Below are 24,560 nucleotides of genomic sequence, written 5' to 3'. Positions count from 1 at the left end.
TTTTGAGACAAATTTCTTGAGGCCCTTCTGAAAAGTGCATGATTTCAGTGATAACTCACTTGTTTTTGAAATCTCTGTATCACCAAGAAGCAAATCAACCTCATGTCAAATATGTAAAGCCCTATTGAAATAAAAGACTGAAATATACCTTTAAAGGAAAACTAAAGGCTGGGGAGTGGGGTATAATTGTTCACTGTGTTCTGAAGCCCAAAGCAAAGCTGTGACATTGGTCACTATTCTTCATTATTTCTAATCAAGTTACATCTAAAAGGTATTTAGGGATTTAGGTATTTGACTGAACTGCCCTGTGGAGGGCACCTTAGGGTGTCACAACAGTGTGCTGGGATCAGGGGCACTGCTCTATTCCTCCAACGCTCTGCACAGTGCCATGTCAGCGTGATTCCCATACTAACAAACAGAATGTTAAAGGAGTGGTTATCTTTTAGTATGTTATAGTATGGCTAATTCTAAGCAACTTTGAATTATTTGCCTTCTCCTTCTGACTCTTTCCAGCTTTCAAATGGGGGTCACCGGCCCCCATCTGAAAAACAAATGCTCTGTAAAGCTACAAATGTATCATTACTGCTATTTTTTTATTACTCATCTTTCTATTCAGGCCTCTCCTATTCATATTCCAGTCTCTTATTCAAATCAATGCACTAGGGGAATTTGGACCCCAGCAACCAGACTGTTGAAATTGCAAACTGGAGAGCTGCTGAATAAAAAGCTAAATAATTCAAAAACCATAAAAAATGAAAACCAATTGCAAATCTCACTCTCTACATCATACTTGGGGGCTGATTTATCAAGGGTCGAATTTCGAGGATTACTAAACCCTCAAATTCGGCCCTCGAAGTTAAATCCTTCGACTTCGAATATTGAATTCGAAGGATTTAGTGCAAATCCTTCGATAGATCGATCGAAGTAAAACGATAAACGATAAAATCCTTTGAATGATTGAATAGTCAAACGATTTTTAGTTCGAATCAAAGTCGAAGGTCGTAGTAGCCTATTCGATGGTCGAAGTACCCAAAAGAAATACTTCGAAATTCAAAGTTTTTTTCATTCGAATCCTTCACAGGAGCTTAGTAAATGTGCCCCTAAAAGTTCATTTAAAGGGGTTGTTCACCTTCCAACACTTCCAGTTGATTTCGGATAGTTTACTAGAAATAAAGACTTTTGCCAATTATTTCTATTTCCCATTTGTGACTGTTTTCTAATATTGAAGTGTAAAGTTTCATTTTTCACCTTCTAAAGCAACTCTGGGAGGGGGGGTCGCCGACCCTGTAAATTGTTCTAAATTGATACATTTAGTTGATTATTTCTTATCTTTGTCAATGCTGAGCAGAATCTCTGGGTTTCATTAAAGGCAGCTGTTAGAATTGATACAATAGTTGCTAATATTCCAGAGATGCTGCTGAGAAATGTATCAACTTAATGTTGCAAAATTGTACCAGTTCAGAGTCTGCGCCTGAATTACTGAGCTGCCAGACTGAAACACCAGAGACACGAACATTCAACTTTAAAGGGTTTGATCACCTTTGAGTTAAGTTTTAGTATGATGAAGGTGAACCAGCCCTTTAAAGGAGAAGTCAATGCCGAAAGTCACAAAGTTTCCAAAAAAAGAAATTGGAAACTTCGTGACTTTCAGGTGCATGCACAGTAGATTCACACCAGCAAATACCTCCTACTGCGCATGAACCAGAAAACGCTGCTGAATCCAGGAAGAAGATGGCTACTGTGAACTCAGCAGGAGAGGACCTGCACGGAGGGGTAAATAACAAGCAGGGCCGGAATTAGGGGTAGGCAGAGTAGGCACGTGCCTAGGGCGCAAAGGTGGAGGGGCACCAGACACATACTTACTCCTACCCCTAGTCCGGTCCCTTCTCTGCTGAGTCCCGATCGCCCACTTGTTCTCGTCTATGCATGCTAGTGCGTTGCTGAGCGCATGCGTGCAAACGCCTGTTTGCGCATGCGCACAAGCTTCTATTTGCACATGCGCACAATCGCCTATTCACATACACGCAAGCATCTAGGGCGCCTGCCCGGCTTGGCCCGGCTCTGATAACAAGTTAGGGGCATTTGGTCGGGGGGGGCAGGTAGGCCAGGGGGAGGGATTTTTGCATGTAGGGTTTGACTTCTCCTTTAAACTTAGGTTTTGGAAAAATAGTAAAAAATTAAAAATGAAAAGTAATTGAAAAAAGTATTTATTTCTTGTGTTAAATCTGAAAACAATTGAACTGGAAAAAGTGTTTGTAAGGTCAATGTCGGACTGGGACACCAGGGGCCCACCCAAAAATCTTATACCAGGAGCCCACCAAAAGACATTAGATCAGGGGCCCACTCTCAGAACTATTATAATTCCTCTCCTTGTGCAACCTCTATTCTGCTAGTCTCTTTTTTTTTACATGCTATAAAATATTATTCAATCTATTTAGTCTCTTTGTTTTCATAGAAATAGGTAATGGCTATGAAATATGCCAAATGTTTTGAAGCAGGAGGGCCCATAGACACCTGGGCCCACCGGGAGTTTTCCTGGTATCCCTGTGGGCCAGTCTGACACTGTGTAAGGTGAACAACCCGTTTAAACGGATGCTGTCATCAGATTTCCTAAAATAATATGAAAAGTTACTTTAGTGTAGTGTTAATGCTTTGCACAGCACTTGTTATCCAGAAACATGATATCCAGAAGACAATGAAACAATGTTTTTTAAATTAAGATTTCATAAATTAGGACTGATTGTCCTTTTATCTTTACCAATAAAAAAGGCCAATAAAGCCTATCTGCAACCCCATGCCTATAAAATGACAATACCTGTTATAGGCTGGTTTCCATAGAAGGGGTGAGTAGAGCATATGTCAGCTTTTCCCCTTGGCCCCTGAAAATAATTGCTAAATAAAAATCAACAACACAGGAATGGAATAAACATGATAAATGGGAGTTTCTATATAGCTATCCATTGAAAGTATTACATTTCTGCCACCTTGTAGTGGAGCACCATGCCTAAAGTCTTGTTGAGCCATGATTCATGATAGCCTAATTATGATTAAAGGAACAGTAACACCTACTTTTCCCCCCTATGATCTACTGTTATCAATAATGTTAATGCATACTCAAGTTAAGCACTATGCACTTTCACTTGCAATCATATAAGCTAATGAGGCTAACTGGCTGTTTGTTAGCCCCCGTATGAACTGCCAGCCTGCAACACCAGCATTGTCAGCAACATCAGTGGGGCTAGCAAGCAACTAGTAGTTCAAGAGCTACAGGTTGTAGATTTTAAATCTAATCTACTGCAATAAATAAGAAACTGTCCTTTAATAGCCACTAGATGGTGATATTCTACATATATATATATATATATATATATATATATATATATATATATATATATATATATATACAGTATATAGTGAATAAAAAAAATATTCTTCTAAAATATAAGGATATTATTAGTTACCGAGGAGTTTCATGACCATATAAAAACACGAGGCCGAAGGCCGAGTGTTTTTATACAGGTCATGGAACTCCGAGGTAACTTCTAATATCCTCATATTTTACAACTGGGGGTACTTTATTTATTATAATACACAAATTTTAGTGAGTCATGTGACAGAAATGACATCACTACTCACCGTTTATAACTGATGACATCACTACTCACCGTTTATAAGGATATAATTTACAGGATATTCATGGCTTTTGTGTATTATATCAATATAATATATATGGCTTGTGATACAGAAACTCCCACATATAAGTATATAAAGATGAAAAACATAAGTCATAATAAAATATAATGTACCTTTTTCAATCAAGAAGCACTTTTTCTTATGATTCTCATTGCAATCCCCCGGCAGTACTTTGTACTAATGCAAAAAATGCATTCTTACTGGACTGCATCTATTAATCAAGGGGTCTGCAATGGCCCCTATCAAGGTCCTATCATTGGCCTGAGGACCAAATAAGTTACCAAATCATGCAGATCTGCTCATTTGGTGACCTCAGCAAATGAAAGAATCTTGGACCTTTACTAACCTTATTATCAGGCACAGCTATTATTTTATTGGCCAAGCACACGATTACTGGCTAGTTCAGGTCAGCTAGCGATGACTGGAAATGGGAAGTGAGAAACTCATTAGAATCAAGCAGAATTATCACTTGCTACTTAAAAAGGTACAGAATTGTTATAGGTTTCTATAGAAAATTATTTATTTTGGATTTAAAAAGTAATGTAATTTTAACTTTAGGCTTTAGAGATGTCTCCTTGTGTTACATAAACTACAACAACGGGTTATATTAAACACCATGGGAATTATTTACAGAGTCCGAGCTTTGTGAAGTTCTGGCACTAAAATCCATTATTTGATTAAGACGATGTAACAACAGACTCCAGTTTCACAAGGCTGAGAGTGTGCACTAAAAACAGGTCATTGTGCCAGAAACTTGCAGAAAGTGCAAGGTTCAGATATTATCTCCCATTTGCTTTGTCCAATTTAAACATCTATGCCAAAGCAAAACAATAACAAACCGGTCCCCCAGCCTCTTCAGAATTCACTGGACTATAGGTTGTCTGGGTAGTCCTGTTTATGTCTAGTTACAGCACTGACCCGTCGACAGCAAGAGAAAACATGAGCTTTCTCCCTCTCTGCTCTACACAATATATATGGGAGAGTTCTACAAAATAATAATTTTAATGTATTTATTTGGTTGATGTTAACTTTCCCTTGGAATAACTGATTGTTGTAATGAAAAGCTTGTATGTTTAGTGGAGCCATTTTTTCTGGTGTCCTGAGTCCTGGGTCCTCTGTTTACTTGAAATGCCTGGGCCTATTTTGAATCCCAGTCCTGACCTGGGTGTAACTACAATACAACAAACCACCGAGGTCCAAACAACCCCTCCCCCAACACCCCCTGGGCATCCCAGCAGCTGCAGGGTCCTCTCTTTCCCCTGGGCCTCCCTGTGGGGTCTCAAGCCTGTCCTCTCTTTCCCCTGGGCCTCCCTGTGGGGTCTCAAGCCTGTCCTCTCTTTCCCCTTGGCCTCCCTGTAGCTGTGGGTTCTCAAACCTGTCCTCTCTTTCCCCTGGGCCTCCATGTAGCTGTGGGTTCTCAAGCCTGTCCTCTCTTTCCCCTGGGCCTCCCTGTAGCTGTGGGGTCTCAAGCCGGCCTCTCGGCCCCCTGGGCCTCCCTGCAGCTGCGGGATCTGCTGTATTTAACTCCCCCTTAGCACTGCAACAAAGTTTGCCACCCAATGAATAGGTTTGCACCTGGCCGGTAAAAATGATGGCTGATCCCAATGTTATTAATAGGGAAAAAAGATAACTATATAGGAAGGCCGGTATTTTTTTCCAGAAAAGGTGGCATTTGTTTGCTTTAGCCCCCATTGTATAGGGTTGCCACTTAGCCAGTAAAATACCAGCCAAAGCTGTTGCAGGGGCGTAACTAAAGAGGAAGCAGACCCTGTGGTTGCAGGGGGCCCCAGAAGGTATAGGGAGCCCCATAAGGCTCTAAATAATGAGCAACTTCAAAATGTTTTGGTAAAACATGACCCCCTCTGCATATTATAGAGGCCCTAGAATTAATTTGCTGTGGGGCCTTGTAATATGTAGTTACACCACTGCGATTGCCAATAAATTAGTAATTCCTAGTTGTTCCATCTTGGCCTAGCTCCCCTAATCCCCTCTTTCCCCCCAACACTTATATAAGCTTGGTCACTTATGTCACAATAGTAGAGTGAATTATTTGCAATGTAATTTTAAATAAAAAATAAACCATAAAAATCACGAGTCCCTTTAATTTATGTAGCGAGTGATATTCTGAGATAATTTGCAATTGCTTTTTATTCAGCAGCTCTCTAGTTTGCAATTTTAGCAAATCTGGTTGCTAGGGTCCAAATTACCCTAGCAACCATGCCTTGATTTGAATGAGAGACTAAAATATGAATTGGAGAGGGACTGAATAGAAAGATGAGTAATAAAAGTAGCAATAACAATAAATATGTAGCTTTACAGAGCAATTGTTTTTAGATGGGGGTCAGTGACCCCCATTTGAAAGCTGGAAAAAGAGTCAGAAGACAAATGTAAATAATTAAACCCACTACCCCCTACCCTACATAGTCCCGCCTGCACAGATGATAACTCCAGTAATAGCCCCTAATCATGTAAATACCCCTCGTTGCAGAGTAAGCACAGCGGAGCTCATGGACGCCATCTTCTTCTCTTTGGTAATTCTCAGGTCTTCTTCCTTCCCTTCGGCTATTTCCATCACTTTCTGCGCAGTTGTCCGGGAACTGGAAGATTTCTTCAACAGTGCATGCGCCGGTACGGCACTTAATTTCCGAAGTAAGTTAAGTTTTTTTTGTTAACATTTTTTTCCCAACCATTTGAGAGGCATGCCACATTTGTTTTAGGGTGGGCTCATGTCTAGGGCATTAGAAGATCTCTTTTGTCTTTATTTTGCTTGTCTTGGACATGTGTAATAATAAGTGGCCACTTCAAGCATTTGCACCAACATCTCTAATAAAGACATATATACGACCTATATGTTCCCGCCCTATTCAAATTGACCTAAGTGTAAGAGTAATGACGAAGTTCCGCAAGGCAGAATTGAATGCTAGCAAAAGATTGCTAAGAAATGTTCGCTCTGAAGAATTAAAATTGCGAAAATCCGCCAGCGTTCGGTTGTTGAGACGCAACTATGCCTTTTTTTTTGTTGAAAATTTTATTTATTAGTTTCCAAAGCAGCTTATACAGTCTTAGATTAATATATGTTTGCAACTATGCCTTTTAATGAATTAGCGTAATGGCAACTAATTTACGCCTAGGAAAGTGTGGCGCAGCATTCCCTGGCAAAAATTCAACCTTTAGCGGTTGTGCCCCCTTATTGGTTGTTATGGGTTCCTGCTCCTGGGCAAACTCAGTCCCTTTTAGTACATATGGGGGGCAAGATTTCTTCTTTATTTATATAGTGCAGTCATATAAGTGCAGCAGCTTTTCTGCGTGCTTCAGCTGAGAGTTATTGCCTAGTGGCCCTAGTCAATCTTACTTGGCCCAGAGCTCACTTTCGCCTCCAAGCATTTTACCCCCAGGTTCGTTCACTCATTTGTTCTCTCCATTAGAATTGCACCCTTCCCCTATTTCACGCTAGGCAGCTGCCCACCTCTAGTTCTGGTCCTGCTTCAGTTTGTGTAGCAAACAAAGTGCAATAGTAGTATGAGGTGCAACAGGCCTGTGATTGAAATCTGTGGATTCTGGCAAATGCCAGAGGGGCTGCTGTAAAATGCTATAGACTCTCACTATTTATTAAGCAGGTGGGGGGCTGTTTGTGCCTCTTTGTAATTGGCAAAATGCCAGGGCCTATTTTGATTATTTTGGTCCTGGGTGCAGGTTTTTGCATTGGTATAACAATTTTTCTTGAATCAGACTACTGAAAAGTGCCATATTCTGTAATCAAAAATATTCTTACTACCACAGGTTGGCATTTACTTTTTATATGCAATACATTTTTTTTAAACTAATCATGGTTTTCTACCTATGGTTCTGTGGTTAAGTTTCAACATTGTGCATTGGTGCATTGTATTTACCTTTATAGGGTCTATAGAATAAATTGTAATGGTTTGTGGGCCGTAATTGGCTCCAGAGGCAGCTAGAGATGGATGAGAGTGTTAGAAGCTCTGTCATTGAATTTGGGCATTTTCTACTACATTGTACTAAAATAAAATTTTGCTGAACTATCTATTAGTGAATTATGTTTTTGTCTGTTTTGTGTATATTTGATATACATTCAACTTAAACAATTTGGTTTGCAAAAAATCTTCTGTCCTTCTTGTCATTTGGGCGCACCGCATGAAAACTCTGATATTGGTTCATTACAATAACAATAACATGCTTGTACTACAACTTACAAAGCTGTCAGAAGTTTAGTGCAGCTCTTTCTTACTTACACACCCTCTCTTTGAGGACTTAATTAAATGGGAGGCAGGAAATATTTATATACGCAGGGTGTGTACTTTGAATCAGCTGAGCCTTGATCCCTAGTTTATGTATTTTTCTTTGTCAATACGTTGAGGGAAGTTGAGGAAACCAATAAACCTTGTTGATATTAAAATAATTTAAAGGGGTGTTTTCAAAACCAACAAATAGTGGGATTTTGATACTGTTGAGCAACTTTTTTTATTTAAAAAAGTGTGCATGTAAGTGTTTGTACAAGGGGAATGTTATAGCAGAGTGTCTTTGAGTATCCTTGATTCCTGCATAGTAACAAGGGAGACCCATGGATATTCAGAGCCTCTACATGTCAATCATGCAGGTTGCAATATGGGAAATACTTTCTATGAATGATCATTATGATTATTAAGGAGCCAGAATTCTCTCTCTCTCTTTATTAGAGATAGTACTTAGAGAGAATGACTTTATGTTTTAAGATCAATTTTACAAACAAATACAAGGGACTGCCATGGGAAGTAACATTACGCCCACCGATGCAAATTTGTACATGGATCATTTTGAACGTAATTTTGTTTACACTAGTCCATTGTGCAAACAATATTGTCAACTATACTATTGGTACATAGACATGTCATGTCATGTTGTGGTCAGGACCTGTTTATAGCTTGTTGATGTTTGGCTCAGACCTGAATACCGCAGTTTCCACCCTGCAGTTTACTATGACGTGATTCTATGGAAATTTATGGATGTGACTATTGCAAAAGAGGGAATTCGGCTGAAGACTTATATAAGAAGGAAACAGAACGTAACAATTTGTAAAAGTCAAAATAAAGTGCCACCCTCAACTGATCCACTGTTTGGAGCGTCGGGTGCACGCTGTAATCCTCTCTGTCGAGGTTGAATCCACATGAAAATAGTTGCTGCAGCAGCACTCCGATCATTGATTTAAACTTTCATTTGTGCAAAAAACACGGCAACGTTTCGGGCTATAGCCTTGATAAAGGGCTGGTGTAGCCCGGAACTTTGCCGCGTTTTTTGCTCAAATAAAAGTTTAAATCAACTATTTTCGTGAAAAAGGTAACAATTTGTTACATTATACCAGTTTTCCCTTCCCTTACACTCAAAAATACTTGGCCTTAGACACAATTCATGAGAGAAAAACTGGCCATATACGCAAAGATCCAATCGTTCGAATCCTCGAATGATCGGATTTCCCCATCTCCCGACCTGCCACTAACCTTCAGTTTAAATAAAGTAGCAAAAGAACAAATGAGCCGATGTTTTGGCCCAAACAGCAATTGTACGAAAGTTTCCTACAAAGCTGGTGACAGTCTCCCACTGAAAATCGTCAGATTGTCAATACATGCAGAGATATTTTCGGCAGCCGACAGAAATCTTTTAACCTGGCCGATCGTACAAGCGACCGATTTCCATGGAAAGCAAAATGTTGGGACTCTCTACACACGGTCCAAAAATCGTACAAATCCGATCTTTGCGTCTATGGCCAGCTTAATACGTATTGTCGCAAAACAGCAGAGAGAATGCCAGAGACTGGATGAAATTCAACAAAGATTTGCCTCTAGACTAGAAGGTATCCCCATTGAGCTTTAAAAAACCTCAAGGAATGAGGTAGAGAATATCCATCAGAGAGAGCTCAGAAAACAAAGCGTAAGTCTTCCAGGCAGACATTTGTTAGGAAATATACCACTGCAAGTAACAGTGTCAGAAAAATGATCAGACAACATTGGTACATTCAACAAACTTGTGTTTCACATGTATAAGCTTTTTCTGAGCCCCCACTAATAGCTTCCCAACGGGGCAAGAACATCAGAGACACCCCTTTAATATCACAGATTTTACACTATTCACTGTCAATCGAATGGAATTTGATTGTCCATTAAGCAGGGTTTTTGGGTTGAGACATTTATTGGGAGGCGGGTTTTGGGTTGTGTACCCCTCCCCTCATAGGTCTATTTAAGGTTGGATATTACACTGTGGGGCAAATTTACTAAAGGGGCGAAGTGACTAACGCTGGCGAAAATTTGCCAGTGTGACGTAATTTCGGTAATTCGCCGATTTACTAACAGTTGCAGGCGTAAATTTGCTAGCGATGGAGATAGACTCTAGCGGTACTTCGCTCCCTAACACCTGGCAAATTTGCGCTCTGGCGAATGGACGTAACTAAGCAAATTCACTAAGATGCGGATTTTACTGAACGTTACCTCTTGTGACAGACTTGCCTTCAACAACTCAGACCAGGCGAAGTGCAATAGAGTAGATAGGACTTCTAAAAAAAAGAGTCTTGTAAATCATAATCACATCAAACAGGCCATTTTGTGGATACTGTTAATAAGGCAAGCAAAAATCTTGCGAAATCATGCCAAAATCTTGTTTATGTACCAAAATGGGGCACCTGATACCCCTACCTGTGCACTGGCTACAAAATTAGGGGGCCGATTCACTAAGCTCGAGTGAAGGATTCGAATGAAAAAAATTCGAATTTCGAAGTATTTTTTGGGTACTTCGACCATCGAATTGGTTAAATTCGTTCGAATTCGAACGAAATCGAACAAATCGAACGAAAAATCGTTCGACTATTCGACCATTCGATAGTCGAAGTACTTTCCCTTTAAAAAAAACTTCGACCCCCTACTTCGGCAGATAAAACCTACCGAAGTCAATGTTAGCCTATGGGGAAGGTCCCCATAGGTTTGCTAACCTTTTTTTGATCGAAGGATTTTCCTTCGATCGTTGGATTAAAATCCTTCGAATCGTTCGATTCGAAGGATTTAATCGTTCGATCGAACGAAAAATCCTTCGATCGATCGATCGCAGGATTAGCGCTAAATCCTTCGACTTCGATATTCGAAGTCGAAGGATTTCAATTCGAGGGTCGAATTTCGAAGTATTTTTAACTTCGAAATTCGACCCTTAATGAATCTGCCCCTAAATGTTGGAGACGGAGGGGGAATGTAACGAGTGCAGCGACATCTAGGAATTGCAGAATGGAAAATGGAACTAACTGCCTGCCTAAGGCATAGAGGCGGGACAGGCAATATATGATTGACAGCTGAGAGTTTTAAATGAGTTTATAACCAGTATGGTTGTTTTAATAAAAAAATTAATTTGGGTTTCATTATTAATTTTAAAAGGTCTTTTATTATACACATTTTCATGTGTGGGTGACAGGTCCCCTTTAAAGGACAGATTTATTAAAGGGATACTGTCATGGGGAAAAAAAAAAAAATCAAAATGAATCAGTTAATAGTGCTGCCCCAGCAGAATTCTGCATTGAAATCCATTTCTCAAAAGAGCAAACAGATTTTTTTATATTCAATTTTGAAATCTGACATGGGGCTAGACATTTTGTCAATTTCCCAGCTGCCCCTGGTCATGTGACTTGTGCCTGCACTTTAGGAGGGAAATGCTTTCTGGCAGGCTGCTGTTTTTCCTTCTCAATGTAACTGAATGTGTCTCAGTGGGACATGGGTTTTTACTATTGAGTGTTGTTCTTAGATCTACCAGGCAGCTGTTATCTTGTGTTAGGGAGCTGCTATCTGGTTACCTTCCCATTGTTCTTTTGTTTGGCTGGTGGGGGGGGGAAGGGAGGGGGTGATATCACTCCAACTTGCAGTACAGCAGTAAAGAGTGATTGAAGTTTATCAGAGCACAAGTCACATGACTTGGGGCAGCAGGGAAATTGACAATATGTCACCAATAAAATTATCTTCACAGAACAACAATTTATGGGCTACCAGGTTCAGTGACCTCCATTTGAATCCTGGAAAAAGTCAGAAGATGAAGGCAAATAATTAAAAAAACGTACTGTTTTTTTTTTAAAAACAATTGGCCATTCTATAACATACTAAAAGTTTTCTTGAAGGTGAATGACCCCTTTAAAGAAAACAGAAAAACTGTATTTTCCAAGCTTTTTCTTTTTCTAAATTTTATTAGATTAATAATAATAAAGAACAATATAAATATATATGTACAGGGCCGGATTTACATAGTGGGCGCCCCTAGGCCCACTGCCATTCGTTGCCCCTGTCCCTCCAGGGGGACAGGAGCAATGGGGATTGGTGCATGGGAAATGTAAAAAATGATTGTATCTCCAGCGCATCCCCAGTGTTTTTGAACCAATGTGGGTGTGGTTGGGCAGCATGCCGCCCCCCTAAAATCCTGCCGCCCTAGGACTGGGCCTAGGTGGCCTTTCCACAAATCCGGGCCTGTATATGTATTTGTTCAGTAAAGGTGTGAGAGATAGAGCTTCTAAACTCTTTGCATGAAGGGTAACTTAAAACTACTAAGGGAAGAAATATAAGAGAATGCCCCTTAAGGGCAGCATGTGCCAGATAAATATCCGGTGCAAGATGCAGAGCACAGCATTGGTGGCCGCAGGATAAACCCAATCATCAGTTGCTTCTGCTTTATTATTTTTCAGGGTCAGAAGCGGAAGCGCAGAGAATGGAAACAGCTAGACAGATACTACTTTCAATGCAATAACATAATTCTAAGTAGGGATGTACCGAATCCTGGATTCGGTTCGGGATTCGGGCCTTTTTCAGCAGGATTTGGCCAAATCCTTCTGCCCGGCCAAACCGGGGAAGGAAATCGCGTGACTTTTTGTCACAATACAAGGAAGTAAAAATGTTTTCCCTTTCCAATCCCTTATTTGCATATGCAAATTAGGATTTGGATCCAGTATTCGGCTGAATTTTTCGCAAAGGATTCGGGGGTTACTACTACAGGTATGGGATCCATTATCCAAAAATCTGTTATCCAGAAAGCTCCGAATTACGGAAAGGCCGTCTCCCATAGACTCCATTTTATCAAAATACTCTAAATTTTTAAGAATGGTTTCCTTTTTCTCTGTAATAATAAAACAGTAGCTTGTACTTGATCCCAACTAAGATATAATTAATCCTTATTGGAAGCAAAACCAGCCTATTGGGTTTATTTAGTGTTTACAAGATTTTCTAGTAGACTTTAGGTATGAAGATCCAAATTACGGAAAGATCCGTTATCTGGAAAATCCCAGGTCCCAAGCATTCTGAATAACAGGTTCCATTTCTGTATTAATCTCATCTGTTTGCACAATATTTTGTATTTGATTTTTTTACTGCTACTTTTTCTCCTTCTATCAGTATTCTGCTCCATGGGACTCCCTCTTTTAAAACCATTTAACACATTGTATATCACAAACATCACTATCACTGATCAATTAGCCAGACACCTGAAACAGTTCTGCAAACTTTATTACACTGAAGAAATAAATATTCCAGCCAGGTTTTATTGGCAGATCCCAAATGAATTAATAACAACACAATGGGGTTTTTCCACCAAATATTACAATGCTGCGTGGGTTCTTTGCTTGCTTTAGATTGCAAGTGAACACAAAGTGAACCGTAAGAAAGAAGGCATTCTGTAAGTACATTTTAATTGCTATAACAAAATGGAACTAAACCATGAAATGCATTTTGATGTTGGGCAGAGAAGTGTAAATTACTGAGTAACAAATGTATTGATTGTCATCAATGAAGCACCTTGAACCAATGGGAGATGCTTCCTCTTGTAGTGTAGAAGAAGAACACTGCCCATAGTGCAGAATTTAACTTTCACTTTTATGTTTTTTTCAGAATGCTTAATCCTACAAATCGCATACAAGGTATCCCCTGCCAACAGTTTAGGGTGTTTTAAAATTGTAAAATTAACTTGACCTTATATGTACACTGCCATCTATATGTCCCAGTCATTGCTTTTGTATCTGGCTTCACAGAGCCTCGATCTTTACGGACATCACCACCCTTTCCCATAAGTTATTGTTATCAGTACAAGCCAGCATTGGGGTCACTATCATGGAAGTCTTCCTCTGTTACAAGCTTATGAGCAAACTTTTGGTATCACATATTTCAGTTCTGATCAGTTCTTGTGAATATTAAATTAGGGAGGTGGCATGTAAAGGAAGGAAGGGATTATGTAACAGTTAAAGACCTGGTCAAATGCAGTTTGGGCCAGTCAGCCACCTGAATTCAGTGAGAAGTATCATCTCTGCTATTTATAGGTTCTGTTTTAAAGGAGAAGGAAAGTAAGCCTTATCAGAAAGGTCCACCTAAATATACCAGTAAACCCTCAAAGTAATGCTGCTCTTTCTGTCAAAAGAAACACAGCATTTCTTTCCTTCTATTGTGTACAAATGGGCTTCTGTATCAGACTTCCTGTTTTCATCTTAAATCTCCTTGCCCCGGGCGTGAGCATGCTCAGTTTGCTCCTCTTCCCCCCCACTCCCATCTCTGCTGTAATCTGAGCCCAGAGCTATAAGTGAGCAGGGAGAGACTCAGGCAGGAAGTGATGTCACACCAAGCTAATACTGTATTATAAACAAACAGAGATCTTCTAGAGCTTTTTACTCAGGTATGGTAAAACAGTCTACAGAATAAATATAGCATTCTAGCTTGCACTGTTGCAGCTAATCTACAGTATTGGCAATACGTAGCTTTTCCTTCTCCTTTAAGATGAAATGTTGGAAACATTTTATGGACAAGTCTAGACAAGCAATTTAGGGCGCGTTTGGTTGTGCCACAAGCAGTTACAGTAGGCATTTAACATACTAATACACTATAAAGAGTGATTGCAGGTGACAGCAGCATGAATACTGGTCTGGGCTTTAAGCAAATACAGTGAAACCTCAAGTTTACATACCCCGATTTTAAGTTTTCCTTCATTTTACAGTTTTGTGCATTAAACCCTCAACTTCCAACATGCCAGTCCTGAAGTACAGGTTAAAATAAATTTAGCTCTAAGCCTTTGCATTCGTACAAAACAAGAACACTTCTCCATAAAGTTAAATTCTCGTTTATACATGTTATTTTAATCAAAAGAAGCTCTATATTTGTAAACTAGTTATAAGCAAAGCAAGTCCTGAAACAGAGCAAAAAAAAAAAAACCACTTGCCTAGAAAGTGTCAGTAGAAACAGTGCAATTTACATTAAACTCATAAGAAGTTAATGTACTGATTGTATACAATCTTAAGGTTGGCAACTATTGTAATTTCACAACCTACAAACACTCCAATCTTTCAACTCTTCAAAAATGATGTATGACAAACATACTGGGACAATACCACGGAACCGGTTGTTTGTTAATTCAGTGGATGAATCCGATCTAGAATGTCAAATAAGGGTGTTTTAGGCCCAACAAGTTCCATCACCTGAGGGCTCCCCACCCCCCTTGTAAAATCTACTTTCCCCCACCGCATACCTCTTGCAACTACCACAAGCCAATCTGCCCTCAGACCCAGACAACCAGTGGGCTTGGCCCACCAAGATTTCTCCTGGTGTCCCACTGGCCAATCCAGTCTACATGTTTCAGTCAAAGCAGTTTGTTAATACTGCTTTGAGCAGTTTGATTCACTTAATTTTGAATGTGGTTGCTATACCTCAGGGCGGTACACAGACACCTAGACTCTACAGCCGCATGGACATAAATTATTCGTGATTTAATCATAACTTTTATTTCATTGGTCCCCTAAGAGAACATTATGCAGAAAAACGCATCTTAATTTCCTGGTGTTAGAACTCCATTAGTCCCTGTTATTCTCTGCAGGGGATACTCCATTATCCATTACTATGAAGAGATAAAAGACACTGGAGGCAGCTTAAAATGTACTAGATATAAGGCAACTTAGAGATGGTTCTGAAACTTCAGCTAGATCTGTTATTTGTTAAAGGAATTGTTTAGTATAAAAATCAAAACTGGGTAAATAAATAGGCTGTGCAAAATAAAAAAAAAATTCTAATATAGTTAGTTAGCCAAAAATGTAATGTAAAAGCTGGAGTGACTGGATGTGTAACATAATAGCCAGAACACTACTTCCTGGTTTGCAGCTCTTTGGTTTCCCCTTTTGGTTATCAGGCAATAACCAATCAGTGACTTGAGGGGGCCCAAATGGGTCATAACTGGTTGCTTTTGAATCTGAGTTACATGCTAAGGATCAATTGCAAACTCACTGAATAGTTAAAGGAATTGTTCAGTGTAAAAATAAAAACTGGGTAAATAGATAGGCTGTGCAAAATAAAAAATGTTTTTAATATAGTTAGTTAGCCAAATATGCAATGTATAAAGATTGGAGTGACTGGATGCCTAACATAATAGAACATAGCTCAACTTCCTGCTTTTCAACTCTATTGGTTACCCGGGTCACCAGGCAGTAACCAATCAGAGACTTGAGGGGGGCCACATGGGTCATATCTGTTGCTTTTGAATCTGAGCTGAATGCTGAAGATAAATTGCAAACTCAGTGAATTCAGAAATGTACCATGTGGCCCCCCTTCAAGTCGCTGACTAGCTCAGAGTTAGAGAGCTGAAAAGCAGGAAATAGTATTCTGGCTATTATATTAGACATCTAGTCACTCCAGCCTTTATACATTACATTTTTGGCCAACTGTATTAGAAACATTTTTTATTTTGCACAGCCTAACTATCTAAACAATTTTTATTTTCACGCTGAACTATTCCTTTAAAGTCGCTGACTAACTCAGAGTTAGAGAGCTGAAAAGCAGGAAGTAGTGTTCTGGCTATTATGTTAGACATCCAGTCACTCCAGCCTTTATACATTAGTAACTCAGTAACTATATTAAAAACATTTTTTATTTTACCCAGTTTTTATTTTTACACTGAACTGAGCCTATTTTGACCACACAGACAGTAGGCCCAATCACAGAGACACAAGAGTTTGACCCCTGCATCAAAAATGGCATAACATTGACCCAGAGGACCTCATCCAATGCCCAATGCAATTCTCACCCGACAGTTTTCTCAAACCAACCTGATCTTAATCTGTTTGCCCTGCTCTAACTAGATATTGAGGGGCATTGTCTTTTGGCCCCCATACATTGGCCATAAATCTGTCCAATCGATAAAGAGTTCATAAGAAGTACACAGGTATTCACCTATGTATGGCTAACTTTACTCTAGTGTGATAATCACGGGAAATTCAAAAATATTCCTTGTGTATATGCCAGAACCAACTACTGGCGCAACCCAATAATGATTTATATGTTGCAACCTAATAAAGATTAAGTGTCCCTTTCTAAAATTGTTTAATCCATATAGTTTTAAAAATGCATATACTGAGAGCTGGGTCCCAAACTACTAAACTGGGGGAAATGCAGCTACAGTAGTTTTATAAATCTAAGTTAACTTAGTAGTATTAACACACTGAACACACAACCTGTATAATTATCCAATTCATGTAGTGTTTTTAACAGAACTAAACATGGAAAAAAAAAAACAAGGGTCAGTAAAATTCCTGGAAGAAACATAAGTTTTTGGAAACAGATTAAAAAAAAAAAAAAAAGAATATATTACAACATGTATTATACACAACCCATTGGACATACAAACACACATATGTGATTAGGAGAAAGTTAGTTCTGATACTTTTAATTTTGGTTTGATTTGAAAAATAACCATAGAGTATTTCTTTGCAGCTCTAATAGTTCAAATATACAGATAAGCCTTTTTAACTAATGGATTAAGAATGTGCTCAAGTCTTATATATAACACTCTTCAGCTCTGAACCTCTAATGTTAAGCGACACATAGGTGTTGTGGCCTCTGTAGAATAAAGACATCCGCCATCTTTCTTATATCTGTTTTCTTCTAAAAGCCAATGATGTGTTGTTGTTAACAGGGCTTTTATTTATTTTGGTGATTAATAAAGGTTTCCAAAGTCCTTTGTAGAAGCGAAATCTACAGCCACTGTTATGTTCCAACCTGAAGGCTGAAGATTTTCTTCTGGGGAAGGTGACTCAGATCTTTTAGACACCTTCCTTTTCCACCTGGCAATGTCATATTGTCAAGACCTTTTATTTATCTATATGGAATGGGGCTGATTTTGACTTTGCTGTTTTCACTTTGTTTTGGGGTGTCCGACTACTCCTTACCAACGTGAATATGAGGGTTCAAGAGAGGATCAAGATTTGGGTCATTATCAGCTGAAGCTCTGCCAAGTTTAGACATAAGTAGAATTAAGGTTAGGAACCCAAGGACACCAATAATCAGAATAACCAGAAAGCGCTGCATGCTGGAGGCTGGCCGGGACTTTGAACCAGATCGGTTCCTGTGGTTAAAGAAAGGTATAGTTTGTCAGGCATCACATAATAACAGCCATAAATGAAAAGGATACACGAAAGCACATTACTAACCACTTACCGGAGTATCCTTGCCAGCCAGTTGAGCGTAGGTCTCCTTCTGTACTTATCATCATCGAAGTCAATCACAGCATCTTGGCCTCTGGCATTCTCTCGCGTGTCATACACTTTCCGGGGACTGGATGCTTTAAAAAAAAAAAAAAAAAAAACTGAAGGTGATATAATGTAATAACAATATGACTTCCTTTCAGTACTTTGTGCCCTCTTCCTTGCTCTTTTCCTTTTTATCTGTCATTTGATGCCTCACCCGTTCTTTTTTCTCTAAGTGACCATGACTGTACCTACAATAGATGTCAAAAGCCCAATCCTTTTTTTCTGCTTCCCCACACCGATTTCCAAGAACTACTTTCAAAGCCACTTATTATTTAAAAAGTAACCCTGCTTTTGAAATCAATGAGCATCCATACCAATACTCAGATCTCATTTACCTGCATTAAAGGGAACGCTTTCAGATCCGGTGTCCCTGATAGTAACAGCGTGGTCCTGTGACATGTTTCCATTCAAACTCTGTTGTACAGCACCAGGGGCCACAGAGTTGTATGTATAGCCAGTCTGCGATGTTGTTTCTGGGGTTTCTGACAAGTTATCACTGGATGCTGAAAAAAAGTAAGAAGTGCAAAAGTCAACTGCAAAAAAGACAAGTTCATATGTTTAAGCATGTGCATACAGCATTGGAATGGATAGTGAAGCAATCACATAACTTGCATACACTGAGCAATGTGCTAAATGCTGCAGATACTCTGTAAACTTATGTATAAAAGTAAAAATATTCCTCAAACATACTGTAATTATATACTCACAATTAACAACCGACCAGTCCCTGTAATCGGTTTCATCGTGTGACATTGTATCATCTACAGGCTCTGCTACTTCAATCTATTGACCAAAAAAGAAAGAAAGAACTGTGGGTTTAATGGTGACAAAATATGACAGCATGGAAGAAATAATATATTAATATACAAGTAAATTTATAAACAAAGAGGCAATTAGGTGAAGGAAATTGGAGATGTGTGTAATCCTGTGTCCCACTGTGGTTTAGTTTGAACCAAACTCACTTCCAAGATTATAAACTAGACCAGCCGTATGTCAGGGCCAATGAATAATTGCCTGGGTCTGCACTTCCCACCAATTAAATCAATCAACAAGCCTAAAGGCTTTTTGGTCAGATGGATTTCATCAGGAAAATGAAACAAATCTTTACAAAATGAAACCGGGGTGAGTCACTATGCATAAAGTACATGGAGATTTATTTCTGAAATGTAAAAATGTTATCAAAGTGGTCATATAATAAAAATAGCTACCAACCAAACAGAAGGATGTGTGACTTACCAAAGGAAGACCAAGGCCAGCCCTGGCCCAGTTGACAGTAGAGAGCTTCTCTCGAAGGGTTGCAGCCACTGGGCTAACTAAATTGTTAGGGGGAAAAACAGGTCCCTGGCAGCTTGGACAACGGTAACCGGCAGGTGCTGTATTTGGAGGCTGTTGCGTTGCCAGGTCATTTAGGCAGGACCAGTGAAATAAATCTGAAACAATAAAAAAAGTTATGTTTTATGCATCCCCATCATAACACAAAGCATTTTGTTTATCCATGAGAAATGCTATGAAGCCCCTTTAGGTCCACCCATAAGTCTGGTGGTAAATGAAAGTTCCCATTTAAATTTACTTTCTGTAAATTGAATCTGAAAGGGAGGCTCAATTTATATTCTTATTATAATTCTATTCTACTATGTACCTTTCTATTTACACACTTAATTTTCCTATGACATTCAAACAAATGACTGGAGGTAGGGTTATGAATAGTGAGACATCATATAAGAAATAAAAACAAGAAAATCTCAGCTAAATATTAATTAAAAAACAATTAAACCTGACAAGTTGTGATATATTTATAGTTTTTTGCAAACATATTAGAAGTGTAACCTGCACTTACTCTGTAATACACCAGTGCATCCTCTGTAGGGGATTCAGGATCTACAGGCCACCTCTAAAATTGTCAAAACCAGAATTCCAACTATGAAAGATCAGGGCATGATGTAGCCTTTCCCAGATTTGCCCCGCTCTAAAGCCATACTCACAATATATTCAGACACAGTATCCACTCTCCTGTGTATCATGCTTAAAAAGCTCTCTCTCCATCCCTACAGTATCCCACCAAACACCCCCTGCAATCACCATCTCTTTATAAAGATCAGAATACCTAATATAAAGCTACATACCGTAACAAACTAGACGTGCAGTTTCCTTGGAGGAGAGAAGTGTGTTACACAGGCGACAGTTTGGGTTGTAATCACTGTCCTGAAGCCACTGGAGGTATGACTGGACAATGCACTAGTTGAAGGGAGAAACAACACACACTGATAAAGACTAATTTAACATGTAACAGTTTTCTGAGGGCAGAGAATGCATGATATCTGTTGTGTCTGAGAAATGAGCAACAGGTCGTTTTTGCCTGAAAATGCTCAAATATGCATTTTATAGCATTCCCCCCTCGAATATAGAAAGGCAAAGTCTCAGGCATGCATGGTACAATTTTAGGCGAGGGAGGTTGCCAAGCAACATTTGCATCTGCTTATTTGTTTTGGAGCACATTATGCCTTTAAGACTTGGAGCAGAGTATGCCTTTAACACTTGGAGCAGAGTATGCCTTTAATGGAATTAAGTATAAAAATAAAAACTGGGTAAATAGATAAGATATAAAAAATGATTCTAATATAGTTAGTTAGCCAAAAATGTAAAAGGCTGGGGTGACTGGATGGCTAGCATAATATCCATAACACTACTTCCTGCTTTGCAGCTCTCTTGGTTTCCACAGATTGGTTACTGCCTGGTAACCTATCAGTGAATAAAGGGGGGCACATGGGTCATAACTGTTGCTTTTTAATCTGAGCTGCATGCTAAGGATCAATTGCAAATTCACTGAACTGTTTTGACCCATGTGACCCCCCTACAAGCTGCTGACTAACTCAGAGTTAGAGACCTGAAAAGCAGGAAGAAGTGTTCTGTTCTGTTAGACATCCGCTCACTCCAGCCTTTATACATTATATCTTTGGCTAACTAAATATATTAGAAACATTTTTTATTTTAGACAGCCAATATATTTACCCAGTTTTTATATTTACACTGAAGACTTGGAGCACAATATGGCTTTAAAGGAGAAAACAACCTGTGGGGAAAAAAAACTCTGCCCCCACCCCAGGTAGACCTCCCTCCCTCCTCCCCCCCACAGGGAAATGCCCCATACTCCATACTTACCCCTCAGCGAAGATTCTTCCAGCGAAGTTCCACGCATCCATCTTCCAGCTCCTCTGTAAGCTGACTGGTAGATCGCCAATTTCCATGTAATTTCGCACATGCGCAGTTGCGCAAACCTGCAAACTGCTCCAACTATGTATGCGGAGAAATACCGATCTCCCAGTCAGCTTACAGAGGACAGGGAAGATGGATGCGTGGAACTTCGCTGGAAGAATCTGCGCCGAGGGGTAAGTATAGACATAAATAGACAGAGACTGACCTCCTCGAGTTTTCTCAGCCATCATGCAGGTGCATTACAGCTGGAACACAATGGAGGATATGACTTTGCCAAGTCAGACTTATAGCAGGTTTAATATGTTATCTCTGCAATTAAGGAGGTGTTTTATAGCAAGAGTCACACTCATGCGACATGCGCATAGATAATTCCTTATGATCACAATGTCTGTAAACACCAACAAGCAAAGCTTGCCAGATTGTGCATCAAATGTCAGATGCAAATGACAGTTAACATACAAATACCTGTAACAGTTTCACCTAAAATGTCGACACTGCTACTGTGCCATGAAGATAATTTTTTTTTTCTTTTTAACATCTTAGTTACCTTAGCGTGGTTGGCCACCAGGCAGTGTTCACAAACATTAACACGGTGCTCAAAGCAGAATAAATTGGTCACTTTCCTCTTGGGACATTTGCACAGCCCCATGGTGACAGGAACACCTGCTGAAGAAAATACATATAATGACAGAAAGGAATCAGCCATAGCTCTTTTAAAGGGCTATCTTATGGTTTATTCAAATACAAATTAACTTCTGCATGTTTTTCATTGTTTATATATCATCAAGTACACTGAATTGAAGCAGAAACACATATATATCCAGATTATTCTGTAAGGCCACTGACACTGTTCTATAAACCCTATGGCCTAAACTTTTTAAAAGTACATTGTGTAAACTGGAACCTATATGTATTCTACCATTGCTCCAGCAGGTTGGCTATCTATGCACTTCCTGTATGTACCAATTACACCCCAGTGTGAGTACGAAAGGGGAAAAGGTTCACAGGCTTGAACAGTAGCTAAGAGGGCATTTAATGGTCCTGGACAACCAGCAAAGATGGCAGCGCTCAGATGGAAAGTACCTCAGGTTGGTGCTTTTTTTTTTTTAAAAAAAAAAAGTGCTGTCCTGCAGTAAAATGTAAGTGTTTTTTCACTGGTAGCCTTAAAGGACAAGGAAAGTTCAACTAAAGAAGTTGTTTTAGGCCTCTGTACCAGCACAAGGCAACCACAGCCCTTTAGCAGTAAAGATCTTTGTCTCCAAAGATGCCTCAGTAGCTTGAAGTTCCTAAACCTGACTGTTTTGCCAACCTGACAGTCCCTTCTCAACATGTCAGTTAGAGTTTCTAATGCTAACAGACTGCTGAAGCTCAAATATGGCAGCTCCCTCAGAAAGGAACATTGGGATCAGATGGGTAATATAAAAGCATCTGTAAATAATTTTATGGCAAAATTATAGATTTCATGGAAAGACAATATTATGATAGATGTATAAAAAGGTTTCATTTCTAGTGTCAGTATCTCTTTAAGATAATACACCTGTTCTTATCCTTTAATAATCCTCCACCTGTCCTTATTTGTTAAAAGTTGGGTGGACTTGGCTTAGCAAAGACACGAATCTCAACTTTTAGGCTGATACTACACAGTGCGCGTCCTTCTGATCCGACGCGCATGTCGGATGCACCAAATCTAATGTAAGTAATACAAATGTCACATCAACAAACAGAGACGCCTACGATTCCTCGAGTCGGATCAGAAGGATCGTGTCTTTGCTAAGTCAAGTACACCCAACTTTTAACAAACAAGGACAGGTGGATGATTATTAAAGGATAAGAACAGGCGTATTATTACCAATATGTTAAAGGAAATCTATACCGCCCAAACAATGTAGGTCTCTATAAAACAATGTTACATAAAACAGCTCATGTGTAAAACCCTGCTTCATGTAAATAAAGCATTTTCATAATAATATACTTTTTTTAGTAGTATGCGCCATTGGGTAATCATAAATAGAAAACTGCCATTTTAAAAAAATAAGGGCCGCCCCACAGTGCACACAAACATAAATGTAAGGTCGCGTGAGCCAATTAAAAGACAATGTTCTGTCTTTTGCTTCCACACTTCTTCCTCTTACAGTTAGAGCTGTAGTATTTCTGGTCAGGTGATCTCTGAGGCAGCACAAAGACCTTAAGGAAATGTGGCTCAAGGCAAGAGATGTAAAATGGCGAGATTTACTTAAATATATATATATATATATTTACCAGTTTGATAAGATTCTTTAATATGTCACTTAATATGATATAAACTGTTGCTTAAATATTCATTTTGGGGGTAAAGTTTTCCTTTAAGCACCACTTTTTTTGCCCTTCAAAGTAACTTTAATATAGTTATATACACACAAAAAACATCAAACCGGTCAGACATTAATATTATTGGTTTTTTTTGTTCAGTGCCTCCCCTATTCAGCTTCCAGTCCAATTTCAACTGCCGCCTGGTTGCTTGGGTAAAGCCCTAGCAACCAGGAAAAGTTTTAAGCCAGGCAGCCGCAGAACAAAAAATAAAAGGGGGTAAACGACTGAACCCCTTTCAGATAACACATTGTGAACACCAAGGGAATAATCTACTACTATTTACACTCTACCAAAACCTAAGCATATGGTGAGCAGCGTCCTAAACACTTTTCGTGGTGGGCTCAATTTTACCTCTCGTTCTTCTCTATGTATTTAGCACATTAGAAATCACACACACTCGTCTCTGCATTAGAAACCTGCTGCTGTTGTGACTTTAGAGCCTGGGCAGCCCGACGACGACAGAAGCCTGGAGTCGCAGCAAAACAAAACCTGAATGACCCACAGTTAAAATGTTCCTTTTACAAATATTAACCTACCTGTCTAGTTCTATTAACAAACAGCGGCCTCCGCGATATTGTTAAACCCCAGCAATGCACTTCTCCTCGCAGGCAGCTTTCATTTACTACTTTCCACTCGTGTTTCCAGATTTCTCTTTCTATTATTACACAGTTTTTTCCACCCTATCCCACTCTTCTGTGCCACGTCTCTTCCGGGTGACAGTGACAGCAAGCGTCGCCCCGATGTGACG

The 24,560-nt window shown here is 39.3% G+C and overlaps 1 protein-coding gene across 2 annotated transcripts; it reads right to left on the bottom strand.

The window, feature by feature from the left end:
• Nucleotides 1–17,372: 17,372 nt before the first annotated feature.
• Nucleotides 17,373–24,528, bottom strand: zfpl1.L (zinc finger protein like 1 L homeolog). Of its 2 annotated transcripts, none has more exons than XM_018256307.2 (8): nt 24,349–24,528; nt 22,011–22,126; nt 20,374–20,485; nt 19,487–19,680; nt 18,958–19,033; nt 18,586–18,753; nt 18,159–18,282; nt 17,373–18,066 (listed from the first exon to the last, which is right to left on the bottom strand). In XM_018256307.2, the coding sequence occupies exons 2-8, from the start codon at nt 22,110–22,112 to the stop codon at nt 17,880–17,882; spliced, it is 963 nt and encodes a 320-aa protein (XP_018111796.1). In that variant the 5' UTR covers nt 22,113–22,126; nt 24,349–24,528; the 3' UTR covers nt 17,373–17,879.
• Nucleotides 24,529–24,560: the final 32 nt, after the last annotated feature.

This window comes from Xenopus laevis, chromosome 4L (genome assembly GCF_017654675.1).
Source record: "Xenopus laevis strain J_2021 chromosome 4L, Xenopus_laevis_v10.1, whole genome shotgun sequence".
Lineage (NCBI taxonomy): Eukaryota > Metazoa > Chordata > Amphibia > Anura > Pipidae > Xenopus > Xenopus laevis.
This window is presented reverse-complemented; position numbering and strand designations above follow the sequence as displayed.

Bases quoted from the DNA above. Each gene is read 5' to 3' on its own strand.
- zfpl1.L (XM_018256307.2), bottom strand. From the start codon at position 22,112: ATGGGGCTGTGCAAATGTCCCAAGAGGAAAGTGACCAATTTATTCTGC. The intron at 20,486-22,010 runs GTAACTAAGATG...CCCTTCAACTAG, and splicing joins TGGTGGCCAACCACGCTAAG to TGCATTGTCCAGTCATACCT. The intron at 19,681-20,373 runs GTATGTAGCTTT...TTATTGTTTCAG, and splicing joins TGCACGTCTAGTTTGTTACG to ATTTATTTCACTGGTCCTGC.